At 31.7% G+C, this 16,770-nt stretch overlaps 1 protein-coding gene and 1 pseudogene across 1 annotated transcript; one reads left to right on the forward strand and one right to left on the reverse strand.

Annotated features, from left to right (window-relative positions):
• Window positions 1-1,413: 1,413 nt before the first annotated feature.
• On the forward strand, window positions 1,414-2,397 carry LOC111398388 (kirola-like). The gene is made up of 2 exons (XM_023025300.1): window positions 1,414-1,549; window positions 2,183-2,397. The coding sequence occupies exons 1-2, from the start codon at window positions 1,414-1,416 to the stop codon at window positions 2,395-2,397; spliced, it is 351 nt and encodes a 116-aa protein (XP_022881068.1).
• A 12,373-nt stretch (window positions 2,398-14,770) lies between these two features.
• Window positions 14,771-15,818, reverse strand: LOC111399287 (annotated as a pseudogene).
• Window positions 15,819-16,770: the final 952 nt, after the last annotated feature.

The raw sequence follows: 16,770 nt of genomic DNA on the forward strand, positions 1-16,770 counted from the left end.
AACTTTAAATGCCATTTTGACCTAGTAAACGAATTTAAACGGCCAAAATCCATCATACATCACAACGAAGCAGTGCATTTATCCAGAATCATCCGAGCTTTCCGGAAGGGGTTATGGGCTCAAAAAGAACATCGTATATAAAAGTTACGCCAATTTCTTCGAACGCCGACCATCAAATCGTTCCATAACTGCAAGTGCCTATTCCTCCACACAAACTTTATCACACTGAATTCTTTAACGGCATAATAATTAGGAGGATATGTGAGATGGGGTATACGAAACTATCTATTGATTGAAATATTGTAACCTACTTTTAATCATGGACCACACTGTAATTACAGGGGCACCACATGGTATCTAGTGACTAGTCAAAAAATAAACTTAGATTGTTCCTTCCTTCCCACAAGAGTTATGCCCTTGTTTGAGCTCCGTTCTTCTAAAATTTCATTTTTAACGTATATTCTTTAATAAAATAATATTAAATACAATCTCAGAATTTTTTATTAATTTCTAACCGCACATTTTCTATCAATCTATTATTTAAGATGCATTCTTTCCCCCAAAATGGAACTCAAACAAGGACATATATTAATTTTAAGCTATTCTTTTTTATTTCACTCATTTAACTAGAATAATATCACTTTCATAAAAAAGAGTTTATTTAAGAGTGCACAACATGGATCATTTGATATTCACCTTGCATCACATCTAATTGTTAGTTTGTATTTACGATTGTTGTTTTATTTATTACAGTACTTTCACAAATTATGTTTAAAATTTTATTTTTACTATACTTTCTTTTGAAATTCTAGATTTAAGCAACACAAAATATTAATTCTAGTTGCCATTTACTTTCGCTTTCAAATCGTTATCAAAGTCCACAAGGGATTATAAATTTCTTCCGATACTTAATGACGGACTAAGTATCTTCTCAATAACTAGAAATTCGTGAAGAGTTCCTATGACACAGTGCTGGCCTCCAACCATAAAAGAAGTCAATATACTGTAGTCGAGTAGTTGAGCTTAGATATGAAATTTCATTTAATATGCTCAAAAAGTTGTATCTATATTATAAAGGATTGCATTAATGTTGATCCTCGTATTAATCTTGACATGATATTAAACAGTGCTTTTTCTTATTTAGTGAAACTTATTTTATTTTTCATTGATAACACATAATGATTGACCATTATAAATTGTAAAAATCATAGTTAGAGATAATAATTGAACAATGGTAATGGGCACGGATCTACATCTTCACAACACGGCTATAAATAGATTAGAGAGTTCTGAATGCTCTTCACACAGTACTTGAACTTGTTCTTCACAAAACTTTCATTAAGCTTTTCACAAAAGAAAAAATGGGTCGCAAGGGTAAACTCACTGCCCAAATAGAAATGAGGTCTGGAGGAGATGTATTTCATGATCTTTTTCGGTACACACCACACCAAATACGCAAAATCAGCCCTACTACTATTCAAGGATGCGATTTGCATCAAGGAGAATGGGGAAACTGTAGGCACTATCTACACCTGGAAGTACACTTATGGTAAGCATACAGTGTTAAATCATAATAATTATCTGGGCTTGCTACTGTGATAGAGACGGTGCCAAGGCCCCAAAGAGCCGCGTCGAGGGGCTCCAAATAGGCATCCTGTAACAACCCTGTTCAAGTAGAAATATTCTAATTATCCCACATATAGCTCCAAAAAGAAAAGAAAAAGGAGTCACTCAACCCTCTTTTTTCTATTATAAGAATAAATATTGTGATATATAGGACAAATTTACTTGTATATCTTTTCAACACGCTCCATCGAGTTTACCAATTTTTTTTCTTATCAAAGGTTGACATCTAGGTCATTTTTAGTGCCATGAAACTTAAATTTAGGATTTATTTTTTTTATCCCAATAATGTATTGAACATTAAAAGTAAAACTCATATCTAGATCATGTTGTGAAAGACACTGTAGGCTGGTATTTGTCTCAATTTGAACAAATTATTTCCTAAATAATATTTGTTTAGCAAAGCACTTATGTGGTGAAAATAATAGAATAAATGTTTTCAAAGACAAATCAACAAGTGTCACATGTTAAGTTACATCATATGTGCAATCAAGATTCCAAAACTGTAGATTCAAGACTTTCTTTTGTATTAAATTTACAAAAATTGGAATAATTGTAGATGGGAAACCGGAAGTAGCAAAAGAGGTAATTGAACCCATAGACGAGGAAAAGAGGTCAGTGACATTCAAGTTGATTGAAGGAGATCTCAAGAAGGTATTGAAGGCCTTCAAAATCAATTTCCCTGTTGAAATTGATGGTGACATTGATTTGACAACATGGACTCTTGAGTACGAGAAATTAAATGACGACGTCAAAGATCCACTCACTCTGTAGGGATTTTGAATTAAACTTGCAAAAGATATAGAATCTCACCATCTTAAGACACCCTGATCTGGATAGTTTCTCTGTTTGCATCAGATGGATAGATAACTCTGTGCGTGTGTGTGTATTTTCACAGTTTGTCTTGGTTGAATAATTACTGTACTACTTGGTAATGAATAAATGTTGCTTTGGGACGTTTTTGAGTGGTTAATATTGTGGTATTATTAATAAACTATAATTAGTTTGAAAATATCTCCTTAGTTGATGTTTCAAAATTTGAAGTTCTAGAAGCTGGAGGATCAGTTCATGGCTCATTTTTTTTGCATATTATTTAATTTTCTGCATGAACCATAGTCAATTGATGGAAGTGATGAAAGTGAAGAATACAACAAGAACAATGAAAGTCGTTGATTTGAATACAATAAATGAAAGTTGAAAATCACACCAAAACTCAAGTTTTTATAATTCAACGAGGGACAAAGCTACAGGACACATCTTTCGCTGAAATAAGAAAAAATTTGATGGTATTTTACAATCCCAAAATTAAATCAAAGAAATCAAACACAAAGAACACAATGATTTTTCGCCCGTAGGCCCAAATGTTCAATCAGGAATGGGTTACTGACCACGTTAAGCATCCACCTAAGTGGTTATCTCGCTAATCCACTAAAATCCAACAAAGTGTGTCAAAATACAAGAATCAAAAACTCAAAAATCACTCGACTCTAAGCCTTCAGTCTCAACTCTCACTCTTTTATCTCGTTTACAGATTACACCAAACAACCAAGAGTTACAGTTTGCCAAAGAACAATAAAACTCTAACCATAACGTAATCTACACTAGACATCACAAAGAATATCAGAAGACTCAAGATTACGAACAAAAACCAAGGTTTTTCAAAGAGAAAATCACAGAGATGAAAGAGAGAATGTAACCTTAGAATAATCTTGAACACCCAAGTGAGAAAGATGGAATATAAAAGGTCATAATACATCCAACGGTTTACCCAACAACATGTGGCCTCATCTCAGCAGTCCAATGAAGTCGGGTTTTAAATAAATGCGAGATTGAGCACAAGGTACCAAACCGGGTCACATTCCAACATATGGGCCAATCCGTGTAATTAATTTGGGCTACATCACTGGGCTTCAGATTTAAGATGTTAAGCACATTTTTAACAAACTCCACCTTGTTTAACATCTTTGGATTTCACGCGGATTAGAGGTTAACTCCTCTTTATGGTTTCATACGCCCTATGTACTTGCATGAAATATCCTTAGTCAGTAACAACATTTAGGAGATTTAAACAATCCCTAAATTTGTGTATAGGAATAACTTTTGTTCCCATATCTGCAGGGTTACATTTGGTTGAGACCTTTTCAATCTTTATTATCTCTTTTTCTATAATATCTCTTATAAAATGATATTTAACATCTATGTGTTTAGTCCTATCATGAAAAACATGATTTCTGGTAAGACGTATAGGAGATTGGCTATCAGAATACACTATATCATTATTACTAGTAAAGCCAATTTCATCTAATAAGTTTTTTAACCAAATACCTTCCTTTACTGCATCTGTGGCTAAAATATACCCAGCCTCTGCTGAAGATAAAGCAACTATTTTTTGCAGTTGAGATTTTCAACTTATGCAGGTATTATTTAATGTAATCACATATGCAGAACTAGATTTTCTATTGTCACAATTTCCAGCAAAATCTGAATCAACAAAACCTTTAAGTTGAATTCCAGTTTTACTATTATTGAACATCAGCCCTAAATTTGAAGTTCATTTCTAGTATCTTAATAGCCATTTCATTGCTTCCCAATGATACTCACTAGAATTACTCATGTATCTACTCAAGACACTTATAGCAAAAGCAAGATCAGGTCTTGGACAGACCATAACATACATAACAGAGCCAATAGCACTTACATAAAGAACTTTATCCATCACACTTCTTTCTATTTCAGTTTTAGGGCATTGTTCAACAGAGAATGTAAAGTAACAGCCTGAGGTAATGTGACATCCTTAGCTTCATTCATAGAAAATCTATTATATATGACTGTTGTGTGAGAAACAAGGTACGATTAGATCTATCCCTTTTAATCTCCATTCCCAAATTCTTTTGGCTGGTCCTAAATCCTTCATCTCAAATTCTTGTTTTAGCCTTTCCTTAATGTTAATTATTTCAATTACATCACACCCAACAAGTAACATATCATCCACATAAAGCAATATATAACAAGAATTTGGGCCTCCAATTCTTTTATAATAAAAACATGGATCATATTCACTTCTATTAAAATCAAGTCCTTTAATGAAAGTTTCAAATCTAATATATCATTGAGGTGCTTGTTTTAAACCATAAAGAGATTTTCGTAGAAGACAGACAGTTTTCCTTTCATCTTTGTTCAAAACCTTTTAGTTGAGTCATGTAAAGTTTTTTAAATCTAAATTTCCATGAGAAGGCAGTTTTCATGTCCAATTGTTCTAGTTCAAAATCAAATTGTGAAACAAGAGAAAGTGAAATTCTAATGGAAGTATACTTGACTACTGGAAAAAATATTTCATTGTAGTCAATTCATTCCCTTTGGTTAAAGCCTTTAGCAACGAATCTGGCCTTAAATTTTACATTTCTAGTTTTATAATCACCTTTCTTTATTTTATAAATTCATTTGTAGTCAATAATTTTTTCACCTTTTGGTCTATTTACCAGGACCCAAGTTTTATTTTTCATTAAGGACTGTATCTCTTCTTCCATGGCTGCTAGTCAGGAATTTGAGTCTTTGCTCTTAATAGCTTCTTTATAGGTTGCAAGCTCATCTTTCAATAGATTTTGAACATTTAATACAATAACAAAGTCAGGTTCACTATATCTCAAGGGGGACCTTATTTCTCTTCTTATTCTATTCCTAGCCAATTGATAGTCTTCTAAAGGATCTGCAGACTGTTCAAGTTCAGGTTCAGGTTCTATGCCCTGCTCTAATCCAATCTCTACCTCAATTTGATCCTCATTTCTAATCATTAAGTCAGCTAGAAAAAGTTCAGTTTGCATAAAATATTAGTTTTGATCTTTTTTGTGTCAGCAACTTTAATACAGTGCAAATCTAACTCATTAAAGACTACATGTCTGCTTATTACAGCATATCTAACTCATTAAAGACTACATTTCTGCTTATTACAACTCTATATCCTCCATGACCCCTCAACTAGATTCTTTATCCTTTTATACCTTCCCCATATCCTAAGAAAACACCTTTTATAGATCTTGGCTCAAGTTTCTCTTCATTTTGGTGTACATAAGCAGCACAGCCAAAACTTGTAAGTTTGGAATAATCAATGGAATGAACATTCCAAATATGATCTGGAGTGTAATAATTCAAAGATTTGGTGGGACATTTATTTATCAAATATGAGGCAGCTTTAATTGCTTCTCCTCAAAATAACTTTGGAAGACCTAAGTTTATCAACATGGACCTAACTTGTTCTAGCTAGGTCCTATTCATTCTTTCTGCTAACATATTCTGTTGTGGCGTGTAAGTAACAGTCCTATGCCTAAGGATCCCATTACTTTTACAAAATTTATCAAAGTCTTTATTGCAAAACTCAAGGCCATTATCAGTTCTAAGGGTTTTAACATTCTTGTTAACTTGATTTTCAACAAGAGTTTTCCAAGAAACAAAGTTTTGAAAGGTATCATATTTGTTTTTCAAGAGTATGACCTAATTTTTTCTTGAAAAATCATCAACAATCAAGAGATAATATTTAAAGCCAGAGTAAGTACTCAAAAAAGCTGGTCCCCAAAGTTGAGCCACATTATTTTTAAAAAAATACATTTTTCAACAGTGATTTAACATCATTTCAATCACATATTCTTCAATAAAATAATATTACACGTAAATCTAGAACTTTTTCTTATTTTTTAACCACACATTTCTCATTGATTTGACATGAATAATGCATTTTTTCCTAGAATGTGGCTCAAACATGAGCTTGGATTTATGGGTACCAGCAGCAAAATGTAGTTTTTTCTGCTTCCAATACTTGTTCACAAAAGGACACATTTTCAATTTTATCATTTCCTAAAAGACCTTATTTCTTAAGTACATGCAAGTTTTTATTACTTTGTGTCCTAACCTTTTATGCCATGTTTCAAATTTATCAGACAAAGAGACTGTAGCGGCAATAAATTGATTCTTATGTAGTATAGCTTTCGTGACATACATCCCATTTGATTTTTCTACTTGGATGACATTTGCAAAATTATTTTGGAGTGTCAAAAACACCTCTTTTATGATTATATTAAAACCTTCATCATCAAGTGAACGTAAAGAGATTAAGTTTCTCTTTAAGTTTGGAATGTATTTAAGATTAGTACATTCTCATTGTCTAGCGTTAAAACAATCTTTCCAATTCTTTTAATTTTGCATGAAAACTCATTTTTCCTTATTACTTGTCCTCCATTTTTGTCAAAGAGTTCTAGTGAAGTACTCCTTGTAGGGTGACATATGGAAAGTACACCCAAAATCTAGTATCCGGTCATCTTTGACTGTGGGTTGACAGGTCACATAGACTTATCCATTTGAGGCTGCAGTTTCTTCATAGGCTATAGCAGCACGACTTTCAACCTTATTTGCATTTTTCAGTTCATTAATTCTTTTTATACAATCTTTGATGTAGTGACCCAATTTACCAAAAAAGTAACATTTCCTACCTTTAGCCTTACTATTGTTTTTATTAAATGTGGGTTTACCCTTTTGAGAGGTACTAGAATATTCTTTTGGTTTCCAAAATTTTTATTCATGATTTGATTATTGTTCTTTTTGAAAAAAATAGTACCTTTTATATTATAACCTACTCTAGTTGTGGAGGTTCTTGAATCACTCTTTAGTTCAAGTTCTTTATTCCGTAAAGAAGTAACAATGTCATCAACGGTGACAGAGGTTCTCCCATATTCAAGGGCATGTTTCACTTTTTTATATTTTTCAGGTAAAGATAATAGCAAGGTCACAGATTTTTTATCATCAGATAAAGTCTGACCACCATTAGTGATTTCTTGAGAGAGTTTATTAAATCTATCAAGATTAATTTCAAGATCACAATTAGGGTCAAATTTAAAATTAAAAAATTGCTTCCACAAGTAACATTTATTGGAAAGGCTCTTAGTTTGATAAAGAAAATCAAGTTTTGTCCAAATTTCTACTGCAGCCTTTGTTTTTCCTCTCTCTAATCACACTGTTAGGTAAATACAAGAAAATTGTGCTCCATGCAATTTTATCTTGCTCAGTCCTTTTATTTTCAGTAACTTCTATATCCCATGATTCATCTATAGCCTTCACACATCTTTGTTGCATTAAACGTACCTTTATTTTCTGATTCCAGAAACCAAAGTCTCATTTTCCATTCCATATTTCAATATCAATTTTCGTACTTCCCATTATTTTGAAAGGAAATAAATTCAGTGTAAAGCTTAAAGTACACAAAACTGAAGCACAGTTTATTTACAAAGATACACACACACACACACACAAAGTGATAGTGTACAATGATGTCCATACAGATACACCAAATCGTAATCAGAGAAGGCAAGTAATAGCAAATAACCCAATCACAAAGTACAAGTATCCGAATCACATATAGACAGTAATCCTGAATAAACCGTTAAACTTTTTTTCCTTAGATTCTAGGGTTCTTGCATGAAACCCTAGACAAATGAAGAGCATGATGGGCTTTTACCAAGATATGCAAGAGTTTAAAGATTTTTAAAAAAATCACAAAAGGAGATAGATTGAAAAACTCGTTACCAACACGTCTCAGGCCATGGTGTAAAATAATGAATACTAGACTATTTTACTTTCTCGGATATTAATGAAGATCAAACCTTTAAAAATACAGATTTGTGTAGATCTCAAGTTTTGGCCACCAAGAGCACCAGAAATATTTAGATCGAAGGCTTTCAACATAGATCGAGCAACTATTATTCCAATGCTGGTATTTTATATTCCCAAAATTAAATCAAACAAATCAAACACAAGAATTTTTCGCCCGTAGACTTGGATGTTCACCCAAAAATGGGCCACTCACCATATTGAGCATTCACCTAAGTAGTTACTGTTCTAATCAAGAATTAGAGACTCAAGAATTACTCGACTCTAAACCTTCAGTATCAACTCTCACTCTTTTCTCTCATTTATAGATTACACCAAGCAACCAAGAGTTATAGTTCACCAAAGAATAATAAAACTCTAACCATAACGTAATCTACACTGGACATCACCAAGAATACTAGAAGACTCAAGATTACGGATGAAAACCAAGGTTTTCAGAGAAAAAATCTCAAAGACGAAAGAGAGAATGTAACCCTAGAATAATCTCGAACACCCAAATCAGAGAGAATGAATATAGAAGGTTATAATGCATCCAACTGTTCAACCATTAATAGGTGGCATCATCTCAGCCGTCCAACGAAGTCGGGTTTTAAGAATGCGAGATTGAGCACAAGGTGCCAAACCGGGTCACATTCCACCATATGGGCCAATTCGTGTAATTAGTTTAGTCTACGTCATTGGGCTTCAGATTTAAGATGATAAGCACATTTTTAACAAAATTAAACTAAAGACCCTAGACTATTAATGATTACTAAAAGAGACCTACTAGTAAATGAAAAAGGACATACAACCATTTAAAAAGGACGTAATAATGAAAATGAGCTAGTTGCCTCCCATCTTCGTGACATCTATGTCCTGTCTTCATCAAAAATAAAATAAGTCTAAATAAAAAAATTTGATTGAATAAAGAAATTAACAAATATAAAGAGATAAATGAGTTTTTTATGATATTTTTTGGGGTGTGGGCATTAATTCTTCTTCTGTACAAATGAGTCATGATCTATTGGGGAGTGTATCTAATGTGTTCATCCTTCTTACTCAGCCTGTTTTATTATTTAATGGACATTTTCCCTGCTTCCAGACAGTGAAGGGATTGTATCGCGACAAGCTCTAAGAGTACTGGCAAAGTATAGGTTTTTAGGGGGTTCTTAAAAAGTATAAAACAAGGCAGATATATCTTGGCCAATTGATCAAGATAGAGGAACCTAGGGTAGCATATTTAGCATTTGATTTTAGGGAGACTATGCAAATCATACTCTCAATCTACCTGGAGATGAGGTACATATGAACATTCCTAGTGGAGCATGTAAATAGCTTATGACAATCTACTTTGAGTAGTGATTTTGAACCAAAAGATGTGCCCTCTCTTTTTAAAGTTGCATTCCACTTAATACCTTTTTTGTCGAATGATTATTCGTAGCACATCGTCTCAATACGAACGTCATTGGTTAACAACATTTTACATTCATTTGCAACAAATTCTAAATTATATGCCCATTATATAAAAATGCTTCAAATGTCAACATTACATATATAATATTAATAATGAGTATAGGGAAACAAAAAGTAGAGAAAGAAAATAAGAAAGATTTCTATTATGTTAACGGTCTACGTAAGCATAATAAAATGACCATTATATAGTTACATTATTTACACTCATTTGCAACAAATTCTAAAATTTATGTCCATTATATAAAAATTCAAATGTCGTTAATAATAAGAATTATTTTTTAAGCTGATAATATAAATAACTAAAAATTGGGTTTTAAAGGAAATGTAATTTGTTAGGCCCTTGTTTGAGCCACATTATTGGAATGAAAATGCATTTTTAAATAGTGTATTGATGGAAAATGTGTGGTTAAAAAATAAGGAAAAGTTTTGAATTTGCTTGTAATATTATTTTATTGAAGAATATGTGGTTGAAATGATATCAAGTCACAATTGAAGAATGTATTTTTCCAAAAAATGAGGCTCAAACAAGGGCCTAGGTATGTAAGTGTTATACCATAGGTCCAATCAAATTTGAACATAAGCACTTTTAATATTTAATTGATGCAAATTTAAATGACAGATGTATTATTTAATTAATATTCAATTATATTAAATAATAGAGTCCATAGAATTAAATCTTGATAATTTGTTAATTACAAGGAATTGTTATTATAAAATAAAAATTACATATGATTGAATCTTAAATCATCTGTAGTTGTAAGTAATAACGAGATACAGATATCGTTATTACGGATAGATTATCATGTGTGGCATTTCTTACTTGTGAATTAAGTAGCTGAGTGTCAGTGATTAATTTTTAATGTTCGATAGTGAAATTGATCATTTGACTTGATGTCATCACAGTGCCTTATATGGAGGACAGTCATAATTTGATGATGTTGGATGTTGCCCTGTCAATGGCCGTTATTCAGGTATGTAAAGAATCATATAAAAGTTGTGAACGACCAATAAGGGATCGTCACTCTTAGATAGAAAGAGATTATGATCTAAATTTTATTCAGTTAAGTTGATAATGAAATATTTGGTCAATGTGTACTCATAAGTCGAAAATGTTTTTGACTTATATTGACTTAATAGTGGGATAAAAGATATGATTGATAATCGAGATTGACACACTTCCATATCTCGTAATTGAATGGATCATATTGACGAAGGGTTTATAGTTTCATGATAAACGATCAAGTTTAATTTTGTCATACCACATAACATTTTTTGTCACAAATATTGTCCTGACATATTGCTAGGTGTTAATCTAGGACGACGAATGTGAATTAGTGATAAATTAAAGGAAAACTTTTAATTTATCAATTTTGATTAGATCAAAAATAATAATTCACATCGTTAGACATCGTGATTAAGAACCTAATGGGTCACACACAAAAAGAGAACTATAAAAATGTGAATTACCAATTAATTAATTGACAAGTGTCGAATAATTAATTAATTGGGTTACTTATAAATAGGCCCCAATTAGTTAATTGGATTAATTAATTCATGAACCAAATTTAATTAATTGGATTAATTAACGTGGAAATTACACAATCTAATCTAGTACATTTAAAGATTCCATTTCATAAATCATATGCAAAATTTAATCTTTCAAAAATCAAATTTCTTTTTATAAATTAATATATTTAAAAATGAATTAATTAATTTCCCTACACAATTCAAACCCTACATTATTTCAATCTCATTTCCTTCTCTCTATTCCCACCTCCAGAACCCAGAAGTATCTCTCTCTCTCTCTCTCTCTCTCTCTCTCTCTCTCTCTCTCTCTCGTATATGTCTCTTTCTACTGGAATGTGAGGCGACTATATTTGTCGGCAACACCGTCGCCATAAAAAGTAGCCCTTATCGACAACTCGATCAATCTATCTATGGCGGCCGTGGTGATGACGGTGGTGGATATAGATCTATTTGTCAGTGTCGAACGATTGTAATTTTTTTCTTTTCTTTTTTTTTTTTCAAATTGAAGATGATTTGGTAGAGGTGGTGTGGTGGAGATAGGGTTGCAGTGTATGATAATGGTGGTGGCTGTGTCACAATGGTGGTTTTGGAGACGCCGCTGTTGCTCATGAGAGAAAATTTAGTGTTTGTGGCGAAGAGGGTGGATACAGATCAGATCTTGCTGTAGCTAGTGGCGTGGTGGTGCTGATGGTGTTTGTGCGATGAGGGTGCTGTGGGCGGCGATGTCGTGGTGATGGTGCTATGGACGACCTGTATTGGTGATGGTGTTTGTGTGGTGGATCTGACGATTTGAGTGGGTTTTTGTGGAGGTGACTGTGAATCTGCGATGGTGGTGATGATGTTCTGTATGGTGGTGGTTTTGGCGACGATAGGTTGCGGTGGTACTGTTACAGGTTATAGGGTGGTGGTGGTTTTTTTTTTTTGGTTGTTGGAGTAGTGGAGGTCATTTGTTGTTGGGGATTTGGGTGGTTTTGGCATTGGTGAAGCTAGCGGTGGTGGTGGATTTAGCGAGGTGGTGGCTGGTGATATTGCAGTAGGTGGAAAGAGCGTCTGTGACCAATTATGTTATAATCAGTAAATTGTTAATTTGTAATTGGTAAGTAATATGTGGCCGAATATGTGACCGTGACTAAATTTATAATATGTGACCTAAAATTTGTTACTATGACTTACAATTGATTAAGTTGTGACCAAAAAATTAATCGTGACCAATTTATCTAATAATTTGAAATGAATATATGAGTTGTGACCAATAAAAGTTTTGATTCTGTGACTAATGAATAATCTATAAAAAAATTTATTCGTGGTCGAAAAATAATATGTGAACTATAAAATTTTTGATTTGTGACCGAGAAATAAGTTGTGACTAATAAATTGATAAGTTGTGACTAAAAATTAATCCGTGACTAATTACTTTTTTGATTTGTGACTGATAAACAAACTGTGACCTGGCAAAATTGTTGAATTGTGATCGTAAAATAATTTGTGACATAAAATTTTTTATTTGTGACCAAAAAATAATAAATTATTATTTAAATTGTTAATTTGTGATCAAATTGTATAGATATGTGACCTATATATATTAAATTAATAAAATAATTAATTAACTAATCAAATGATAAATAAATTTTGATAAAAATCTGATTTTTGAATTTTGAAACTTATTTTCTTAATTTTGAAATATATCATACTTAATCTCCCACTTATGAAATTTTCCCTTAATTAAATATTGGATCAGATTAAGTTATGACACAAGCTAAGCCCATTTGAGCTTATATAAACAACTGCTAAGATTTGAAAAACTAGAGAGAAATTTCATATTCTTACAAGCACAAGAAAAGTAAAAGTCCGATTTTCTCAATTTTATTCAATATATGAATTTTCATCGGAGGTTGGACAACCGGACAGCTGTGGATTGCAGATCGTGATTGTTAGAATCCAAGAGAAGCAAAAGAATTTATAGAACTTAACAAAAGTATAATTTTATTATAGTTTCTGTCTAAACACAAACCAGATTGTTAATAGAAATTGAAATTTTGTTTAAATTAGTAAATTCCCAATAGGGTACACTACAAAAAAAAAAAATAATAAGGATTTGCCACGGTAAATAAACTATGGCAAATAGTACCAAAACTGTGGCAAAAATCATTTGCTATAGCTTTGCCGCAACAATCGACCCTTTGTAACTGCTAGAGCCTCAAATAATATTACTAAAGTTTTTGCATCATCACAAAAACTGTTTCCACGACAATATATCAACGTATTTTCCACCAAACTATCATAATATGTTTGCCCATAATTATGTGGTGGACATGAACTAAAAATTTCAAAATTTATAGCATTTTAATATTTAATTTAAAATGTGGACCTATATAATGATGTCCGTAGTTATGTGATATGCATAACAAGAAGTAAGAACGTTTTAGAATTTGTTGCAAATGAATGTTTTATTTAAAATGTTGACCGTTATTATGTATTTTAAATAAATTCAATGTTGAAGGTATGGTTGATTACGAACTAAAAAAATATAAGGACAAAATGGAAAACTGAATGTTTTAATTTCACATATTCACACATTTTATAAATCATAAATAGATATAAATGTAGACGTGTAACATAAATATTTTTTTAAATTATACACATATCCTAGTAATATTATTGTTTACTGCTTGTTTTACGCTAACCGGATCATTAATCTATAAAGTTTGTGTTGTCAAAATACAACCAGTAATATATTTTGATACCAAGAACTGAATCTAACCAAATACAACTAGTAGTAAGTTTTGATGCGGTTCTGACTCAAAAATTAGACTGGAAACCAATGATTCTATGTTTAGGATTTCTGTTTGTACTTGGTTTAGTTCAATTCTCATAAGAACCACTCGGAATCGAACAATTCAACCCTACGTTAGAACTTGTAAAATTAATTATTGATCACTATATTTTTTATTTTAGATTTTCTCTTGCGGTGGGTTTTCCATTTTTTTGTTGAGTTGGTGGGATTTTTTTTTTTTTAAATATTATCTTGGTAAGCGTGGGCACCTCTTTTCATTCATTGTGCCAAGTTATTTTGGTATGATCTTAATTATTGGTTGGCTTTGACTTTGAGTTATCCTTTATTTAGTGGGATAAATGATGACTATATATACTAATTGTTTTAATGCAAGTTTATAAAAATCGTTTAGAATAAAAGTATATAAAAATTGTGAAAATATTTCATAATTCTATATAATCTAAAACAATTATTAAATAAAAGTTCATCAACTCCACGAAATCTATTAATAAATAAATCCACTGAAGGGCCCACCAGTGGGAGGTGAATTTGCTCCAAAAAAAGAAAAAGGAAAAAAGGAAAGAAGTACTTCGTAAGGCATAAACTCTATTATGCACTATAATTATTTCACAAAATAAGAATACACTTAGTGACTCAATGAAACGAGTATCACCAAGCCGCAGCATTAGTTCACTCAGAAACATCACCAAGCAATATTTATTTTATTACTAAGACGATAAAGAAACACACATACTCGCATACATAAATTGAGATGGCTTAATGAGACTTTCCTATGCATATTAGGCTGCCTTGAGATGGTGAGACTCAATATCTTTAGTAAGCTTAATGCAAACACCCAACAATGATAGTGGATCTTCAGTGTCGTCATTTAGCTTCTCATACTTGAAAGTCCATGTCACCAAATCGACGTCACCATTTGTTTCAACGTGAAAACTGGCTATGAAGGCCTTGTATAACTCCATCAGATCACCCTCAATGATCTTAAATGTCACGATCCTTTTTTCTTCGTCTGTGGCTTCAATTAACTCTTTCGCTACTTTCTTCTTCCCCTCTACAATTATATCGAATTTAATTTCTAAGCTTAATAGTAGTAGAAGAATGTTATATGTATATAATGGAATTACATAATGATTTACATATAGATTATGTATCAAAAAGAGGGTGAAGAATTTTTATTTTTATTTTATTTGGTTGTATAAATTCCCACCAATCATATCTTACCACATCATATGTAAGTAAGCCATTATTACCCTATTTGATGGGGATTAAAATCAAATTTTTAGGAGAAGTTGATAGAAGATGATGAAATGTGTGCTTGAAAAGTTGTTGGACCCATAAAATACGTGGTTGAAATGAGTTGTTGATTTTGACTTAAATTAAAAGCTAAATTTTAATCGGTGCCAAACAGTAATAATACTATTACCACAATGAATTAGAAAAAAATGGACACTATTAACTAAAATAATAAGCTAAAATATTACTGTTGTATTATTCTATATGATCTTGTTCAATACGATCTAACATACCGTGAGTGTAATTCCAGAAGATGACGGAGCCAACAGTTCCCCATTATCCTTGATGCAAATCACAGCGTTGGATAGTAGTAGGGCTCATGTTGGGAATTTGGTGTGGTGTATACCTAAACAGTTCATGAAAGACATCTCCACGGGCTCTAATTTCAATTGGGCAGTTAATTTACCTTTAAGACCCATTTTTTTTTTCTTTATAGTGGAGAGAATCAAAGTTTCAATAGCAAGGGGCAGGCAAGAACAAGTTGAAGTAGTATGGGAAGAACACTCTTTTAATCTATTTATAGCGACACTGGGAACATGAAAATCGATGTCAGCATGTAATCTTTATTTATTTAAGGATTATTTCTTTAATTATTATCCATTATTTACTATGGTGATAGTGAAAACTATTTTAACAAAATCAATATGTAGATGAATGGATTTAGTTAAAGAATTGCATGAATAATAAAATATATTAGTCTAAATATTGGAAATATAATCGTTCAAAGTTTGAAGGTAATTCTTTTATGTCGGCATAGAATACTTAATAAATCAGATTGTTAATATTTTAAGGTATTGAAAATTGTGGTATCATTGTCCGTAAGAAGATAATGCAAAAATATAGAGTAACCTATGATCATGACATGATAGATATAATAATAGAAATGAACAAACAAAGGTGACGCCAAATTGAAAATTGAATTATGCATGTTGTGGAGATATGTGTTGTGCATCCTCAAATAAGTCTTGTTTATAAACATGATTCTAGTAAATCAAGTCGAAAGAAAGAAAAATGAATTGAAAACTTATATAATTTTTTGTAACAATCTCATTACATAGTTTTTCACTAAGGCCCCATTTGTTTCAACAAAAAAGTTGATTAAGATTCAAGTTAAAAAGTCAATAATCAATTATAACGACACATTTTATGTTATCAACAATTTTACGCACAAATTCCGCCAAACCTACTAAATATCTTTTAATCTAAACCAAAAAATGGCTAAATGTGGTGAATAATGAGACAGATAGCCTAAAAGAAAAATTACCTTGTCTATCTCAAATTTCATACTAATGTGACATAATTTCTCACTAGGTTTTTATTGTATTGACAATTCTTTAAACAATAGGGTTAATATAAAAAGTTGTAAAAGTCAAGAAGTCAATTGAAATGTTGTATATATGAATTAGGTATTTTAGGGTTCAAGCTTG

Source organism: Olea europaea, chromosome 8 (genome assembly GCF_002742605.1).
Source record: "Olea europaea var. sylvestris chromosome 8, O_europaea_v1, whole genome shotgun sequence".
Lineage (NCBI taxonomy): Eukaryota > Viridiplantae > Streptophyta > Magnoliopsida > Lamiales > Oleaceae > Olea > Olea europaea.